The sequence below is a fragment of the Tachypleus tridentatus genome, chromosome 13, assembly GCF_004210375.1.
Source record: "Tachypleus tridentatus isolate NWPU-2018 chromosome 13, ASM421037v1, whole genome shotgun sequence".
In the NCBI taxonomy this organism is placed as follows: domain Eukaryota; kingdom Metazoa; phylum Arthropoda; class Merostomata; order Xiphosura; family Limulidae; genus Tachypleus; species Tachypleus tridentatus.
Genome location: NC_134837.1, coordinates 221,119,088 through 221,133,720, shown reverse-complemented (window position 1 = coordinate 221,133,720; position 14,633 = coordinate 221,119,088). Strand labels below are relative to the sequence as shown.

General features: G+C 32.2%; 1 protein-coding gene across 1 annotated transcript in view; it reads right to left on the bottom strand.

Annotated features, from left to right (window-relative positions):
• The window catches only part of LOC143236468 (uncharacterized), a 94,695-nt gene that overhangs the window by 64,293 nt on the left and 15,769 nt on the right, over positions 1–14,633 (bottom strand). The window contains 2 exon segments of the mRNA XM_076474753.1: positions 5,391–5,589; positions 14,308–14,508. Of these exon segments, the coding sequence (XP_076330868.1) occupies positions 5,391–5,589; positions 14,308–14,508 (400 nt within the window).

Here is a 14,633-nt window from a genome sequence, read left to right as displayed (position 1 = left end):
TGTTCGTTTATTTCGGATATTCACGCAAAGCTACACAAGTACTACCTGCGTTAGTCACTTCTAAACTTGAATTCTTAGATTAGCAATAAATAAACTATTAAAACACATCAACTGCAAATTCGTGGGTCACTCTTATCGAATAGTGAGATTTGACCGTTACTCTTTTAATGTACTCAGGACTCCAAATTATCATTGTTTGTTTGTTTTGAATTTTGCGCAAAGCTGCTCGAGTGCTATCTGCGCTAGCCGTCCCTAATTTAGCAGTGTAAGACTAGAAGGAAGACAGCTAGTTATCACTTCCCAACGCTAACGTTTGGGCTACTCTTTTACCAACGAATAATTGGATTAACCGTCACATTATAGCGCTCTCTCGGCTGAAAGAACGAGCATGTTTGGTATGATAAGGATTCGAATCCGCGACCCTTAGATTACGAGTCGAGCGCCTTAACCACCTTACTTTTCGGCAGCGAAACGCAAACTAAGACTCTCGGGTTCACAACCAGACAAGTTAATCACTATGCCACATTCTGCCATTGAAGGCTGTAATTTGTTAAATACTTATCAAGTTTTCATTTCAAAACCAATAGATGCTTTTCGAGTTTCAGTATAGCTTTAAAATTAAGATAAAACCGAAAATAAAACGGAAAAACCTTTCTCATGTAATAATTTATTTTGAATTCAGTTCTTTCAGCATGAAGGTGAAACAATGAAGTATTGAACTTTTTATTTACTGATGTAAACTTCTGCCTCTCGAAATACAGCTTAGAAAATGGAACATTGGTGTATGGTAAAATACCATAATTAAAACAGCAACATTCTGGCGCACAGGTAGATATACCGCAAGTCTAAATGTTTAAAATGTAAAAATAAAAAAATTAAATCGGGTTTTGACGGTTGGGGTGAGGAGAGCATTGATAACCCATTGTTTTAATATTAAACATATAGACAAATAACACCCCTAATTTAAAGAAAAGAAAATTTACAACAAGTAAATAAGGAATTTGAAAACCGTAAGATGGATACATTGACAGCCAATTTCATTTTTTTGCTCTCGGAGGAATCATTGATAGGAATGAATATATAAGATGTAACTTTAAGTAACATTTAAATTAATTTTTAAGAAATCTTTCTTATAACAAAGTCAATAAAATTATGTTGCTGTACATTATGTACTAATAAAAGTTTCAACTTATAAATGTTTGTTTTGAATATCTGCGCAAGCCGTCCCTAATTTAAAAATGTATCTCAGAACGGCTCGTATATGTATTAACACTTTTATTGATAAGCAGAGAACAACATTTCGACAATTCTAGGTCATCTTCAGATTAACACAGAGCTAGTTACATTTCCAGTGTTTGCATATTTTATAAATTCATACTTCATTGGTTGCTTCAATACGTAAGCAGCAAACAGTATTTAAGAACCTAGTATTAGCCGTAGTACTACTAACATTTTACGGCAACAACCGAGTAAAACACCACTTCCAATACTTTAGGTTGTAAAGGTTATTTTCCATTCATCGACACCAGAATGTACAAGCGAGCAGTTTAAAGTGCTTTTTTTTTTTTAGGCGTTTCTCATAATTTGTATTATTATTACACTTGTCATAAGATATGAGTATTAGGTCTGATAAATATTTAAACACAACATTCTTGTCCAAAACATATTCATAGCCAAGGACGCTTTTAACTCAATCCAGAGCTCTTCAGGCCGTCTGGGATACTAAAAACACAGCCGGAACACTATTTATATAATTCATTAGATTCAATAACAGTTGTTATGGTGTGTACGCCCTCTACAAGTCAGAAGATGTTATTATTAGACCTATAACATTTAAACACCATATTATTAATCCAGTTTCTTTGGTATTTTTAAGAATTAGTGTTCCAACCATACTATATTTTTCATATCCTAATGTATTAGAACAAATGTTATTGTAATCATTTTTCGCCGATTTATAAAAGGCATATTCACAACAACAGTTTATAAGATTCGTTTTGAGTTCGTTTACTGATTATAAGTATTCATTTATTACAAGTTACAGTTTTTACAATAAAGAAGAATATTTTAAAAACATTTACGACGCTTCGACTACTGGTGGGCCGAACATGACCAGCTGGTTAAGGTGTTTGCCAAGCACTCTGAGGGATGTGGGTTCGAATCCTTATTTCATCAAACATACTCACCCTTACAGCCGTGGGGACTTTATCATGTGACGGCCAATCCGACTATTCGTTAATAAAAGAGTAGCCTAAGAGTAGGCAGAGAGTGATGATGAGTAGCTGTCTTCTCTCTTGTCTTTCACCTGCTATAGTACGGATGGCTAGCGCAGTTAGTTAACTCATAGCTCTGCGCGAAATTCAAATCAAACCAATCAACCGTTAGTTCATCAGTGTAATTGTAATTTCCATTCTTGTTAGACGGTAGAGTATTCAGTCTCGTGATGAACGCATGGAGTAACATTTAAAATTTACTTCAGATCGTTGGTTGAACCGCACACAATACAAACAAGGAGAGCATACATCGATTATATTATTTACTGGGGTAGCTAGTTGGCCAGCGTATCATTGTTAATTAGTCACTAAGTCTGGAAGTTGTGTAAGTTTGTTTGTTTTTGAAATACACTAGGGCTATCTGCGCTAGATGTCCCTAATTTAGCAATGTAAGACTAGAGAGAAGGCAGCTAGTCATCACCATCCACCACCGACTTTTGGGCTACTCTTTTACTAACGATGGGATTGACCAACTATAAAACAAAATGCGAATTTTATTGACGAAGAACCTTACAGAATGTGGAGAATAAATGGATACAACAGAAACATTCTTTAATGTAAGTAAGGTTAGTCAATGATACACTAAAGATACATAATCTTTTAGATAAAGTTATAAGTCAGACTGTTTTCTGTATATGCTAGGTTTGTTTTTTTAAGTTTTTCGCAAAGCTATGCGAGGGCTATCTGCGGTAGCCGTCCCTAATTTAGCGATGTAAGACTAGAGGGAAGGCAGCTAGTTACCACCACCAGCCCTAGACTCTTGGGCTACTCTTTTACTAACGAATAGCGGAATTGACCGCCACATTATAACGCCCCCACGGCTGAAAGAACGAGCAATGTTGGTACGACGAGGATTTGAACTCGCGATTCTCGAATTACAAGTCGAGTACCTTAACCACCTTGCGATGCCGGGCCCGAAATTCTAGGAAGACATTTATTATTAATAAGACAACCTCAGACATTAATTTTCATTTTTTTATTTTTGTTCAAGATCACGTTGTTTGGATTTTAATTTATTAATTTCTTTGTCATTTCAAAAATCACAAATTACTAAGCAAACTGTGAGTCGTAATACATCATCACTTCTTAGCTTAAACTTCATTAGTAAAATCAGAATTTAGACTGTGAACTGCAACAGTATAATTGAAAGTTATATAATGTTCAGAAAAATAACCTTTAGCTTAGACAGAACAATCTAAAATAATGTTGTTGGTTTTTCCGAAAATCTAGTACATGATATAAAATGTACGTTACGGAACAATAAATATAAAGAACTCTCCCCAGATAGGTTTAATGTTACCTTATCACCTTCATTCTTCGTTTCCTTAGAAACAATTACATGATATTAAAAAAATACTAAATTGTGAAATTATTTTATATTTAGAATAAATTTAATTAACAGCTAAGTATACCTTACTTCTGCACCTTTCCACAATAGAATTTCTTTACGTTCAGAGTTGTTGTTCAAAGTTTTATCTGGGGTATGTCTGTAATCATAGTCTGGTTGTATGTTTTACAAGTACAACTAAAATGGCACAGTTTTATACTTTAAATTGAAAATTATCTAGAAATCAACCCACAAAATTGTAAAAAACCTAAGGATGTTCTTGCTTGTGGAATTTCTCGTAAAACTATTATAGATATATCTGAGCTAGTAACAGACTAGAATTAAGCTAGATATTCAACACTACCCACCGTCAACTCGTGGGCTACCATGATTTAATAGTGGGATTTTACTGTCATGTAGTGGGATAGGCTGAGTAAAGCGGAAACTCATGTCCTATGAAAATAAAATCCCTGAAATGTTAAGACTATATTTACACCCTGTTACTCTCATTCATCTATTACATTTGAATATGTGGCAGCTTCCATATAATTTATATCGGCAGAACAATTCACTTTTTAAATGTAATCCATGAGTATAAAAGGATCGCATTAAAGAACCAATCTGAAACTCTAATCCTGAAAAATCTATGAGAACCTTAAACACTCTTATAAATGTTCAAAATGAATATAATTCGTGGTACGTTTGGGGATTCTTTTTTGTACTGAACTTTACAAAAGCGTATTGAAAACTTATACGTATTAAGAGTAAGACGTGAAGGATAAAAATATTAAAATATTCAACCTTTGATCAGTTCTTTAATTCATATCAATGGTTGATTCCGAAAAATAAAGAGTTCAGTTCTGATTCTCCCCTCAATACAAAGTTTACCCCAGGCCTTCCAAGTTCTTATTCCGGATCTACGTATGTTCAGATTTATCTGTGGATTTTCAGTGAAATATTTGTTATATTTATTAGAAAAAAACAACAACGTATAATTATACCCTAACGTGAATACAGAACCTCTTTTACGTTTTTTGCTCCTTGTACTAAAACAAATGCTTTAACAATAAACTATCATAACACATGGTTCCCGTACGTTATATATTAAAACTCCATTATATTTCTACAGTTCGTATTCACTTTAACGTTTTATAAAAGAATTTTAAGCAAAGAAGTGATGATGTACTAGGGCATAAAATACTTTAATTAATCTGTTGTTTTGGAATAATTGTGTTGAGGATGAAATAAATACGTTCTGAAATATCCAACGGTAGTGAAAGTGATCTTCAACCAAAAGTAATAAAAAATACAATACTTGATTTGAGAACTTTAATAGACTTCCAAGAAAAGAAGGTCTTACTTAGTATAGAAGCCGAAATGTTTTTTTTAGTCTTCTATCCATAAACAGATACAATCCATTAAAGTTCTCAAATGTACTGTGCCTACTTTGTATAAAGTTCTACTGAAACAAAAGATGTGATGTTTTCAAGGTTTCCAGATGTCTTCTAATACAATATTTATTATATATGATAATGTTAACCTATTTTCTAAACTTGTGAAACATGACTATGTATTTGTCATAAGTTTAATATGCTTTTCAACACTATAGTTTTATTCAGTCTCTTAGAATAAGACAGATATTTTGTTGAAGTACTATTAATTCACTATTATTTTTCATTTTGAAGAAACCCTAGAGCAAGTAGCTATTGCTATTATCATATATTTTTAAAACTTATTCTACACCCAGATTTATAGGAAAAATAAAGATGAAGAAGGAACAACAAGCTTACCTTATGTGTTCCTCGAGTACAAAATCTGTAAATTCTAAATTGATCCTTCCGCCAATGGGAGTATGAATATCGTAATAACATTCTAACAGTTTTTTGTATTGTTCAGGGTATCCAGGACTGCTGATGACGTCACGGGGGTGGTTAGCGTCAAGAAATAAAGTTCCGTTGCAGTCAACTGTGTCGGACGTTTCAATGTGAACTACAAAGGAAACAAAATAAAATTCTGTATGTATGTATGTATTTTTCAAGCTTTTATTATAGTCAGGCTTGCTTTAGTTAGGATAAAGTTACCAGTTTTCACACTTATAAAATGTTACAAGAAAAATAAGTTGATGTTTGAATCCTGAAAGAAACAAGGAAGCTTAAACAATATTAAACTATATAGTGTCGGAAACTAAAAAAAAATTCCGTTTTTAGATTTAACAGATAGTTTACGGATCTGAGATCCAGAGAAATAAACATTGGATCAAGGTTATAATATGGTCAGCATAATGTCAAAATTCACCATTATGACATAGAAGATATAGAATTAAAAACCAGTATCTAACTAGATAACAAACGTTCTCTTCCCCAGATTTGTTCTCATGAGTCTAGTTTCTCTAATTATATTTGTGTTAGCTGAACAAGTACTAATTCACATTCCGAGTGTGGACAGGAAAATGCCTACAGGTCACAACCGTTGAGTTCGTGGTAAACGGGTATATCCTCCAAGATTCACTACCGTTTCACTCATGTTGTATATCATCCAAAAGTCCTGTTTGACACCAAGATTCATATCATTTCTTAAGGATTTTCAAGATTAACAATAAACCTTGATATAATATTTCTACCTTACAAGCTACGGTATTATCGTTTAGTTTAATAATAAATAAGTAAAAACAGGAACTTTAAGATGATTTTGATTCTAATTCTTTGTTTGGTAATTAGGCATTTGCGAAAAACAAGATATTTTATCAAATATTGTTAAAAGAAACTTATTTTAGTCGGATTGATAAATCATAATTCAACAGAGTAACGACAATAGTCTGTATATTGACATTTTTCTAGAACGGGTAATGCAGGAATTATGTGTGTAGCAGCTCAGAGTTTTGTTGGATTTTGCACAGCTTTGTTTAGGACGTTCTCCAGTGACACAGTTGTATGTCTGCGAACTGACAACGCTAGAAACCGGGTTACGATATCCGTGGTGGACAGAGCACAGATAGCACATTGTGTAGCTTTGTATTTAACTTTAAAGAAATAAACAGTTCTTGTTTAGGCGGAGGAACATTGTTGTGATTTAGCATATCTAGAAACAAATGTTCTGTTAGATACCGAAAGATGTTAAACAATCATAATGAACATACTAGTCTTAAGACTAAGGTGGCCTGATCTACGAAACCATCGACAAATAAATTAAAATATTATAAAATAGTCACTCAATATTAAATTGTTAAAGTGATATAATTATGAAACTAGTATAATCAAAACTAGCCAGATATCCGATACATCCAGAACGAACCAAACTATCTCTAAAATCGAGAAGAAATTTATACCTCACTAACTGGCGGCTTGTGTGGTAACACTTACCAAGCAGTTCCACACAAGTTATGACATATTCAAGAGGTTACATCTTGCAGATAGGAATGTATTTTTTATTTTCTCTTTTGATATAAGACGATATTGGTGTGAGAAATGATTTAATGTCTGTGTTGTGTTCACACTTTAACTAATGTGTAGTAGCTCAAATAAGTGGTCACATTTAATGGTAAATAGTTTTAAAATTTTGTGACCTGTAATACTAATTGCTGTAATATCTCGACAGTTGAACATAATACAGTGAGATGAACATTAATCTGATTGGTGTAAACATGTTTGACGTTCATAAACTATACCATTAAAACTTATTAATACAAAACAAGTGAATAAGTGGAGAAACTGTTAATACACATTATTAACTTAAAGTAAAAAATCTTTTGTTATACAGAGCCGACAATTAGCATGTATCATATACTTCACAAATACTTTAACTTTAAAATATTACAGAATTAAATATCTTAAGGCATGGTGCGACCTGTACTTCATATGGGTAGAGTGTGGGTTACAACATACTAGAAAACGTTTTGTACTTTACGTTTGACTACTGTTTATACTCTCACGAGCATGAAGTACCAATGACACTAGAACATTGAATATACAACAACAGGTAAGACTACTGTGAAAATTATATTTCCTGTATCTATTTGTAACGCAAATTTTGAGATGTTAAAATGGAATTATCATTTTCTTCGATGTAGTGAACGGACAGCAAACTGAAAGAGAAAAATTTGAAGATGCAATCAGTGTAGCAATGCTCATGATTTAAAACAAGGATAACTGATTTTAATCGATAATTAGTATATTTATTAAACAGATAAAGCAAAACTAGAATTCTGGAAATGATGTCACTCACTTTTTTTAGCCTTTGTTCTTATAAATAGTGAACGTATTATATTCGTGTACCCACATAGATCCTGTTTTGATACAATAATTTCTGTCAAATCTGTCGCAAGAAGCGCTGCAGTTAGCTTAGTTATACATTTTTGGACTTAAAGAAGTGATACACGATCTTTGAGCTGGTGCACGTGGTTACAACTATGGTCTTCTCGAACGTAACCTGTTAGCTAATTAACTGGTAGAAGCAGTCTGCTAAAATGTCTTATTTATCATATATATATTTACCTTAGCTAAAATAATATTTACAGATTACAAAACTTTTAAGCCAATAATACTAGTTTAAAATAATTCTATAAAAAATCTATTCTATATAATTAGTAGAAAAACGAAAGAAAATATAAAGTTATCAAACTTCTGCCGTATTATTGATAATAAAACCACCACCATCTACACTGTCGTATACTTTTTAATCTGCTAACAACTAATTAATTTGTTGAAATAATAACCCGCGATGTTTGCTTCAGGTCATGGTCTATTTGAATCTTCAAGTTTTTTATTTGTTCCATTGAAGGTTAAAATTCTGCAGCCTGAGATAAACATTGTGGATAACTATTTTATCTTATTAATTATAATGTAATTTCTTATTTTCAGTGCTAACGACTAATTAATGACATTATAAACATTTAAGCTTTCAGAAGTCGGATGAAAATATCATAAGATACTTTAAAACAATCAATTTATAATATCATTGAATTACGTTGTCTGCGAGACTGGTAGCCTGTCAACACCCCGTTTAGAATATTTTAAAGCGTTTTTTTTTTCTGTTCTGTTGTTTAAATATCAGTAGAGTTTGTTATTTATAACGCTAAAAAATCGAGTTTCAATATCCTCTTTTAGTAGAACTTGGAGGACATTGTACAACTTTGTGCTTAAACAATAATTTCTGTAATACATACAGACGTAGCTTATGGCAGCTTAGAGGACAAGTTTGTGGGAACAATTCAAGCAGTTTGATAATGTCCCTTCCCCCTCATGTCTTAATAATGTGTTTAAATGTACTTTAACATGATTTAAAATGTTTCCATGTTGCTTAGGTAGTACGATTACAGTTGAATGACTGAATAGTGTTTATAAACGACTAAAACAAGCTTGACTTGTAAGAAATGTACATGTTTGCTATATAACAATTCAAAGAATTATGCTTACTAACATAGGGTTATTTGAAACTCAATGTCGCCCAAACTTTCACTGGCTACGAGTTGAACAGTCATATTTATAATACATTATTACATATTTTTTGATTTACATGTGTTAAAATTTTGCATGAATATTACAATTACACGATAAATACCATTTTTACTGCAGTGTTTCCGTCGTTTATCTATTGTAACTAACGTTGTCTGACAAACTCAAATCTCTATGCTAACCTAAAAGAAACACATTTACTACAGCACTGATAAATGGTTTACAAGATGAAGTTAGTTCAACATTTCACAACAAATGATGATAATTTTAGACTTGGAAGAAATAATTTTTTTATAAATATTGCTACATCTGTTTCTCCTTTGAAGTACATCTTTTGCACCAAACATTAGTTCATCTCTTGTCAATAAGAAAGATTAGAGAAGTGAGAAGGTATTATCCGTTGTTTAGGTAGTAATACAAACATATACACATAGGAGAAAACAATGTTTATTACAAACACATACTTTCTTATTCAATCGCGAAACTACAACGCTAAAATCAGGGGTTCGACTCCTCTCGGTGGACTCAACAAATAGCCTGAAGTGGTTTTGCTATGAGAAAAAAACACACACACAAGCGCGAAACCTGTAAATAAGACATTATTACATTATGGATGTTACATCTTATAAATGCTTACTTCGACAAAGCCTTTCGTTTCTCAAAATCAAAACATCAAAATAATAAGTGTAGTTAAACAGATAAAATCAAAAGAAAAACATTATCCTCTTTTCCCCATTAAAAACATTTGGTTTCAAATACTGTTTTGTTATAATTAAGCACAAGATGAGTCATCTGTGCTGTGTCCACCATCGCTATCGAAACCAGATTTCTAGTAGTGTAAGTCCGCAGTCATGTCACTGTGCCACGGAGGTGCTTGATTTTGAGTTAAACTTCGCTAATAAATCAATAATACCTTTTAATTAAAACGACTGATTCCCGTTAGTTAATATGCATAAGAGATCATTGGTGAATTTCTTCTTGCTTTACATCACGGAAAACTGTTAGTCATTCATAATCCACTAAACATTCCGTGTGTAACATACGCAATATGTCCACGCTTTTCAAATGTTCCTTTCTAAGCAGATTTTTTCTAGATGGATTTTTCTACCAAAGAGGTGTTTATTGATTTTGCTGTGAAATCTGTGACACTTTAGTCACTTTTTTTTTTTAACTTTTACGAAATTATCTGCGCTCGTTTACTGATTGGATTTCATGTTCTGCATCCAAAAAGAAGACATGTTAGTTAAAATGAAATGTCGAATTTCTAAGAATAACCAGAATAAAAAAACAACAATACATTTTTCGAAATAATGAAGATGACAATGCAAGATAAATATATAGTTGATTATTAATACTGTTATTTGTCAAGCACGAAGATACATAACAGGCTGTTTCTGATTTGTCCACCGAAACTCTAGTTTTGGAGTTATAAACTCTCAGGTTTACAGATGAGCCACCGAAAGGTAGTAATTTTAAAAGTAAGATCTGATTCAAGCTAGTTCAAGTTACCAATTTTTATGTATAACGTTTTATTCAGTGTAATAATTTACCTGTCTTTTTTTTTCTTTAAATACCGTATGTACTTGGTTACACACCTGGACTGGTTCGGTGTGTGTATTGATAAACAGTCTCGATGTACACTTTAGTAAATTCTACGAGTAATACCTGATGCACATCTTTACAATAATTCTGTATCATATACCGTTAAGTTGAAATCCCCAAATTAACTAGCACTATTATTTGTTTCTTAATCACTAATTATTTTTGCTGACTTTGATAAAAGATTACAAAGAATTTACAATCGATGTAAAATGTTCTAATTGTATACTTCCAATAAACTTCGGTTGAGTGTTGTTTCAACATTGATAGTAATAATAATATAAATAAATATAAATAATATTGATAGTAATATAATATAAATAATATATTGATAGTAATATAATAATAATATAATAATATAAATATAAATAATATATTGATAGTAATATAATAATAATATAATAATATAAATATAAATAATATATTGATAGTAATGGGCCTCATATTAATCTATATAAATTTATTGATAGTTAAATAATAATATAATAATATAAATAATATATTGATAGTAATATAGCGCATTTGTATGTTAAGTATATATATATAAACTGAATATTTATTTCTACCAATTGTTAAATATTTCCAATTAGGATATCATCTTGAGGATCGAAAGATTGTGATGACCTCAAACTTAAATTAAGTGGTATTACGGAAAGTAGTTAAACTGGACAATGTTTTTCTTCAGTTTATCACGTAAAGCTGTATTAGATGGGACCAAATTCTTATAAACTTGCCCCCCAGTGGCTCAGTGGTATGTGATAAAAACGACACAACTGTGTAAGCTAATTACTGTTCCAGAATTTTATTCAAGATATTTTAACTACAGAAGCACTAATGAAGTTCATATGGACTACACCAACTTTTTAAATACATTTTATTAAATTATATATATACATCAACTTGTTTATGGGTCCAAGACTTTGTTGGTTACAGGATCTTTAATGAGTGTCATAAAAATGTAAATAAAAATATTTTCAATATTGCATTTAATCCTATCATTTTCTGTTCGGGTTTCCCATGCACTTAAAACAGAAACATGATTTCACCCAATTTTTGTTATTCTTTGTAATCATGGAGGTAAAACGTATGTTGAATATTTAGAAACCGTAAGTATCAGAAAGGCAGTAAAATTGTTAATTAGCTCCCTAAGCACACTATATTATGAGAATTAATCTTAGTTCGCGACTGGCACCTACCTTGATGATAGTTTTGTCCCGTGTTTTATTGGCTTTTCAAGATTTATTTAGCTTTCAGTTAATTTTTGTTTATATGTATATATATATATATATATATATTCATATATTTAGCCACTTCTTCATGAATTTTATGGAACTTTTAGTGATAGCAGAGAACAACCTTAATTAAACTTTTGTTTCAAAATCATAAGTCGCTCATTGAAACAGCTGTCGAGCCATTATCGACACTACATGAAGGATTAATTTGAAGGTTTTATTTTCTTATTAGGTTCAGACAGAGTCATATATGTTAAAAATGTAGAAAACTACACTTGCTAATATATGTCCAATTAAATCAGTATTTTTTTATCTTACATTAAAGCTATGCCAGCAGAGCTTATAGATAAAAAAATGAAAATGTTACGTAATTAAAGCAATTTTTAAACCTTTTAATACAGGCAGCATTTAGATCAAGATATTTGAAATTAAAAGAATAAATGAAAACACTATAATATCATTATAACATTCGTCGATCGTGAGATCACTAGAATATCGGTTTTGTTTTAGTTTAGTCAGCTGTTAGAAAATGAATCTTACAAGTAATGGAAGATTGAACGTGAAGGTTTGTTTTAAATTTCGCGCAAAGCTACACGTGGGGTATCTGCGCTAGCCGTCTCTTAATTTAACAGTGTAAGACTAGAGGGAAGGCAGCTATCCATCACCACCCACCGCCAACTCTTGGGCTACTCTTTTTACCAACAAATAGTGGGATTAACCGTCATATTATAACGCCTCCACGGCTCAAAGGGCGAACACGTTTGGTGTGACTCGAGTGACTTTTCAAATCTTGGTTGAGAAATTAAAAAAATCTTGGTTGAGTATGGGGTAAATTGGCTAAATGTTCAAATCTTGGTTGAGTATGGGGTAAATTGGCTAAACATTTTAAATCTTGGTTGAGTATGGGGTAAATTGGCTAAACATTTCAAATCTTGGTTGAGTATGGGGTAAATTGGCTAAATGTTTCATATATTTTATGCTTTTAATAGAACATTGGCACTAATATTGTTTTGAATAAAATATTTTAGTTTTCATTTAGCTTTCAATTATACCAGTTGTGCTTGAATTGTTTCACGTGAGTTGTAAGGTTGAGGCGTAAAATCAAAATATGCTTGAAGTATAAAACGTTGTTTTTACAATTATTTTAATGAATCTCTGAATTCATCAACCTCTCTCATCAGATATCTAAACATTCGCTGTTAGTAAGGGATGTAATATCAAATTAAATAAACATTTAATACTAAAAATTAAATGTAGTTACATTAATGTTTATTTAATACTAAAAACAAGAATAAAACTCATTCCGATTAACGTCTACGTCCACCTACTCCTGAAGAAGTGTTTTTTATTTTTCTCTTACCTAGGCTACTGTGAACTTTCTGAATATCCCTGAAGATGTCTTTCTTTATTTTGTGGCTGCCCCTGTTAAAGACATTATTTTTAAATCTTTGAATATAAAACCCTGCTGAAGACGTCTTTTATAAGGTGTATTATTGAACGTATACCCCTGAAGGTACCTTGCTTAACGATTGTGGTTGAGTACCCTTTTTTTTTCATTATATTTCATTATATATCCTTAAATACTTTTTATTTTTTTAAACGTGTAGATGCGCTCCTGAAGTAGTCTTCATAAGGACTGTATTTTAACACCCTTCAAGAATTATTTTTAAGATCTGCGTCTGAACACGAGATGAGGGCTGAGCACTCTCGAGGCCTCATTTTAAGATCCGTAACTGCACAACTCTATATTTGGCTTGTTTGTTTGTTTGGAATTAATCACGAAGCTACACGATGGGCTATCTGTGTCTTGCCAACCCCGAGTATTGAAACCCGGTTTGTCCTGGTGTGATTCTGCGGACATATTGCTGTGGCATTGGAGGGCTGTATTTGGACACATCTGAAGACAGGCGTTCTAATCAATGCGTTATAAACAGTAAAATGGACACCATATATCCTTTATGATTTTTTTTCTACGGGTGAATGAGTGATTTTCTTATAGCAAAGCCACATCGGGCTATCTGCTGAGCCCACCGAGGGGAATCTAACCCCTGATTTTAGCGTTGTAAATCCGTAGACATACCGTTGTACTAGAAGGGGGCTTTTTTCTACGGAGAGAACACCTAAAGAAAATAATTTCAAAGTTCTCTTCATGAATTGTCGGATTTAAATTTCGTATTAGTTTAGATTGTCTTCAGAATATTGCAACTGATATTTAAATATCAAGTGATCGAAGAAATAAACATTTGGAATTTAATTTGCTGATGGACAGTTGTGAAGATAAATATCCCCTTCTTTTGTTTTGATTTCCTTACGTTTTTTAGTGAATAACATTAATAAGAAGGTAAAGATCACACTCAGTCTGGACCACATTTAGTTTTTAATGACTACAAAAACAGTATCATATAGCTGTGTATGTTTCGACTCACCTCCAGCTCTTGTTCGTTGACATAAGAAGGGATTTTTTACTTTACAGTCTCGGTCGTTCCAGTAGAATTTCTTTGTCCGTCCCTCACCTTTACTGGGATACCGAAAGAGGTCTCTTATTTCTACACAGTCCTGCGAGGAGAGACCATCATCACTAGGCTGAGCGTTGTAGTGATTACGATCAGTCCAACCGGGAAACCAGTCTGGAAAAGGTAAGAACCGTAGCACATATTCAGTAATGGCACAACAATTTCAAGGAACATATTAAAATAGTTTTAGCTACGGCATAGCGGTTCATAAAGTAGCTCTGAGTTTTTTTTCAAGCACA